Raw genomic sequence first — 5,003 nt, 5'->3', positions numbered from 1 at the left:
CTTCTTTCAAAAGTCCCAGTAGTATAAGCCTATTAATAGTGGGCAGTGAAATACTAGTTTTATTATTTTAACCTCACGGCTGAGTACCAAATGACTTCCTCAGAGGTGGAGCTGAAGTCCAGCCAAAAAACAGAAGAGGTGACAGAACTGAAAAACATGGTACCAAGGCCAAGTGGCACCAGAGCTATAAGGATAAATGGAACAAGAAAAAACCAGGGTACTGATTATGGCAGAAATGCCTGAATACATCAGGTATAAATCATAATGTACCAGGCTAGCAGCAAGGTTTGCGTAAGTAAAAAGATAAGTCTATGTAGCAACACGAATATGACTACCATGCTGCTCCATTCCTATGCAGTTCTTTTCACTGGACACTCTCAATGCTCTTTGTACAAAGGAGAGCAATGTAGTCCAGGCGTATCAAACTTATTTGTCCCTGCAGGACAGCTGAGCCCACGGACCCCTCCCTTCTCCACAACACACCAGATCCAGTAACAGGTTCGGCCAGTTGGAACCCAAAATGCATGTGGCTTGGATCCTAGACCTGCCAGAACAGGCGCTGCATGTGGTGCAGTTCAGCTGAGGCCTGCAGTGAGATCCCAGGCCAGCCAGAGCAGGCGCCATGTTGCATGCAGTGCCTGCCCTGGCTGTACTGTGCCACACGCAATGCCTGCTCTGGGAAGGACCTGCGCTGAATGTGGTGCTCGCAGGCTCTGCATGCAGCACAGTTCTCAGACTGGCTGGAGAAGTCACCATGTGTGGCACAGTCCTGGAGCTACCAGCATGGGTTGCCACTGCGGTATATACATCCCCAGAGCAGGCACCACATGTGGTCCAGTATAACGTAGGAAGGCACTGCATGTGGCACTTCTGGGATCCACTCTACATGTTTCCCTGCTGTACTGTGCTGAATGGGGCACCTGTTCCAGGTGCTCTGTGATTTGCGCCACATGCGCCTGCTCATGCAGTATAAGTCCTGGAGCAGCCAAGGCAGATGCCATGCCTGTTCCAGGCCCTGCTCATAGGGCTGACTTGGCACACACCATGCTCTGTGTGGGTCTGCTTAAACCCAGGGACAGCACCAGGGGCTAAGTCTCAGGGCTCCATGAGCTGTATGCTTGACACTCCTGAAAAAGTCATTGTCTGTATTATGATAAAAAATTATACATAAGGCTACATAATGACAAGGGCATGCTGTGAAACTTTACCAAGAACTGGGAAAGAACAGGAGCAAATAACCTAGGTATCCCCAGTTCTTAGTTAATTCTTATTCCTGAAGATATGCAAGCAGAAACTCAAGGGAAACATTCAGCAGGCAGCATTTATTCACTGAAGAGGGATGACACCCCACTTAATGGCACTCTACTGTTTTCAAATGTCAAAATATCAATAAGTGACAGAGAAGTTCTGTGTCTCTTGTGCCAAGGGAGTGAAAATCCAAGAATAAGAATCGTACGCAGACATTATCTTTATAGACATGATCTTTCAGGGAAGGAAATGGACATTTATTCCAGAATATTCTTAGTGAAAACAGTGGGAGCTTGATGCCTAAATACTTTTGAGGATCTGAGCTTTAAGTCCTAAATGCTCCAAAGTCTTAAAGTTCCTTAAAGCACATAGATTAACACCTAGTGGAAGTTTTACAGTTACTGAGGTACCTAACAGGTTTTTGGCATTTCAATGAGAGTTGAATCACTGGGAACTTCAAAATCCCCTTGAAGTGTCTGTCTCCACCTGTAGGTGCTTAAAAATGTCTTTAAAAATCTGACCCTAACTGGCTAAGTCATTTCTGAAAGAAGGATTCAGTTTCTTATGTCATTAAGATACTTCTCACCTAAAAATTTCACCCATTCCATCTTCTAAACTTCTAGTAAATACAATATTACCTTTACTGAGGGGATTCAGAACCACAAACCCCCAACCCTGCAAAGATGGATGAACATGGCATATTTAATGCACAGGATTTGTTCCATTGAAGTGAAAACTCTACTTAAGTTACAGCAAAATTGAAGCTACCGACTTCACAAAGAGTGTAAAGATTCTGCGATTAATTGCTTGCATTTTGTGGAGGCACCTTTTTTGCCTTTTATATTGGCTTCTGCTTTGTGTCCTGGATATATAAACTCTTGATCTAGTGAAACAAATTAGATGGGGCAATGATTCAATTACTAAAATAACAAATTTGGGTAGAGAAAGAATCTACAAATGGTTCAGTTGCCCTCATTCACACCTTTAAGACACCATCTGCTCCCAAAAGTAAACTCAAAAACCAGAGAGGGGTGGGGAAGGCAGGGAAAGAAAGAGGAATGAACTATAATTCAGGGAATAAGCTGGAAATGCAATTTCATTTCATTATTCATTTTAATTTTTGCAGTATTCTACATCCTACCAGAAAGTAAAAGTGACTATATAGTATCAGACACAAACCTGTAATTTTTCATCCACATCATCATCGCTTTCATCCAGATCTTCATGGAGTAACCGCCATTCATATTCTACATGCACATGAGAATTAAACCTTCCAGATAATGCTTGTGTAAGCTAAAGAAAAACATATTTTTAACAACAATGCCATAAACAGCAATTATGAATAATTAAAATACCATTTATTCAAGGGTATGGAAAAAAAGTTCTCTCTTTTTAAAGTGCAAAGATTATTTGTCTCCCAATATAAATGCCAGGTATTCAGAAAGTTTCTGAAGATAGGCTTGAACAGTAGTGAAGTCTTCTGTTTAGTTACAGAGCAAGTAAGCCAAAGGCAAATTGCCATTTCACTACCCACCAGCACTCCTTAATTAGATTACAAAGGGAACCAGTCAAATGAAAGGATAATTCGGGTCTCATTTCCTTCAATCACTAGCCTGGCTACTTTGATAGCTGAATCAAGGAAGTTAACCACATTAGAAGATTTGAAATGATGGACAGCTCGCTAAGGTGGTATTGGACTGCAACAATTCATTTCCCCTAGGTCACTAGCTCTACAGCCCAGATCCACAATGTTACTTGGGCACCCACCTACAAACAGATTTCTACGGAATTTAGGAATCTAACTCCTATTTAGTCACTTGATATCTTTCTAAACCAGGTTTTACCAGCCTATGCAAGATTCAAAGTGGTGGCAGAAGACAAGATCTACATATGATATTACCCATCCCTAAGCCATCCAACTCCATAGAGAGGCACAAGGTATCCAAAATTTCTTTAAAAAGAAATCCAGATTTTACTTAAGATGACATAATCCATTAGTCTTTCTTGCCAGAATTCTATTTTTAAAATATTCAGTATACTCACAGAATATAAAGCTGTACACTATCAAAAATTCAGAAATAATTCTGTTTATTAAAAGCCTACCGAACAGTAAAAAACTTACCAGCTCTTCACAGTGTGTATGTTTTAAGCGTTTAGCTATATCAGGTGGCGTCTCTCCAGATTCATTGGCTACATATTTCAGTAAGAAAAGAAAGGTATGCTGTTATGTGTCATAAGTGACATACACATTATTAAAGACAAGGAAAACCTGCAATTATGTAGTGCATAAAGTAAATGAAGTTATTGTTACAAATGGTCTTTTTCCTTCAGGTTAATCTCCTCACAGTGGCAATAACTTGCTATGCCTCATATTAAAATGTTGCAGTTTCTGGAAAGCTCCATTATATATATACAGCTAAAGAAGATCAGATAAATATGAGAAAATTTTAACTAGCTGGTGTTTTAAAAAAATGTTTAAAATATACATAAACCTTTATTTAAACTTGAACCGAGCAAAATCAGTCTTTTCATCATTTTGAAAAGAAAAGGGATAATATACACTGGGGTATGCTAACATGATAGAAGAAAATGTGGAGATTGCATGCCTACATTTATCGCTGTTACACTTTGTCAGAGACCATCTACAAGCAGTAGTATAAATATAAAATGGAAGCAGACATAAACCTTTTACCTATTTCAATAGAAGCCTTCCCTCTCAGCAGCAGTTTGAGGCACTCAACATTATCAGTTAAACAGCAGTAGTGCAGAGCAGTGCTACCTTTACAAGTCTGCTTATCAAGGTTGCCGCTGTTGGTGAAAAAAAGCAGTTGGTTACAATTACATTTCCAACCACATGCTAATATGCCTCTCACAACAGAGATGCTTAGGTAACTATATTTTTAAAAGCAGATTTTTAAGTTAAAACCAAAATTGAAATGACCCTATCTTCTAATAAACAGCATGCCATGGAATAAGATGCACATCTTTTTTTTTGAAAGGCAGAATGAAGAAAAAAAATCTTGTCTTGTAGTCCAAAGGGTTAGATTAGATTGGGGTGGGCAAAATGCCGTCAAGCCATTCTATCTGGCCCGCGGGACCCCTAAAAACTTTAGAAAATTAATATTTATCTGTCTCTGGTTGCCTGTCATGCAGTCCTCAATGGCTTGCCAAAACTCAGTAAGCGGCCCTCTGCCCAAAATAATTGCCCGCCCCTGGACTAGATGACCTTGTATCGTCCCTTCCAGCCCTGTTTTCTATGAGTCTATGAACTGAGTAGCAGGGAGCTGAGCCTGCTCATTGTTCTGCTTTCTCTGGATCATGTGCAGAGTTACTTTTGCTTTCACACAACAAGCATAAGCAGCATATGCTGCAAATGGTATGCTGTTACCATATGCCCTTGCTTATAATGTGTACCCCAATTTCCAGCAGTTGGCTGTTGGAAAAAAGATGCATGTCCAACTCAAGAAAATATGGTAATTGTTGATACAACATAGTGTTAAGCAGCATTTAAATAACTTACAGTAAACTTACCTATTCTGTACTAAAAAGTCAACAATATGAAGAGAAGTACGATCAACTGATCTAACTGCAAGGTGAAGTGCAGTTTCATCTTGCTCCTAAGATGAAACACACATAAGAGCAATTGTTTGTTTGTTTTTTAATGCCAGCTAACAAAAATATATTGGGGAATTGATTACAAATATTACATTTTACTAGTACACACACACACACACACACACACACACACACACACA

General features: G+C 39.8%; 1 protein-coding gene across 1 annotated transcript in view; it reads right to left on the bottom strand.

Moving 5' to 3' along the window:
* The window catches only part of ASAP2 (ArfGAP with SH3 domain, ankyrin repeat and PH domain 2), a 210,861-nt gene that overhangs the window by 27,859 nt on the left and 177,999 nt on the right, over nt 1-5,003 (bottom strand). Inside the window, exons 23-26 of the mRNA XM_019520660.1 lie at nt 4,780-4,865; nt 3,941-4,056; nt 3,371-3,438; nt 2,428-2,541 (exon numbers count right to left, since the gene is read on the bottom strand). Coding sequence (XP_019376205.1) covers nt 2,428-2,541; nt 3,371-3,438; nt 3,941-4,056; nt 4,780-4,865 — 384 coding nt within the window. The remainder of the gene's footprint in view (nt 1-2,427; nt 2,542-3,370; nt 3,439-3,940; nt 4,057-4,779; nt 4,866-5,003) is intronic.

The sequence above is a fragment of the Gavialis gangeticus genome, unplaced genomic scaffold (genome assembly GCF_001723915.1).
Source record: "Gavialis gangeticus isolate Ggan-Ray unplaced genomic scaffold, GavGan_comp1, whole genome shotgun sequence".
Lineage (NCBI taxonomy): Eukaryota > Metazoa > Chordata > Crocodylia > Gavialidae > Gavialis > Gavialis gangeticus.
The sequence above is the reverse complement of the archived record's forward strand: the minus strand, read 5'-3'. Positions and strand labels throughout refer to the sequence as shown.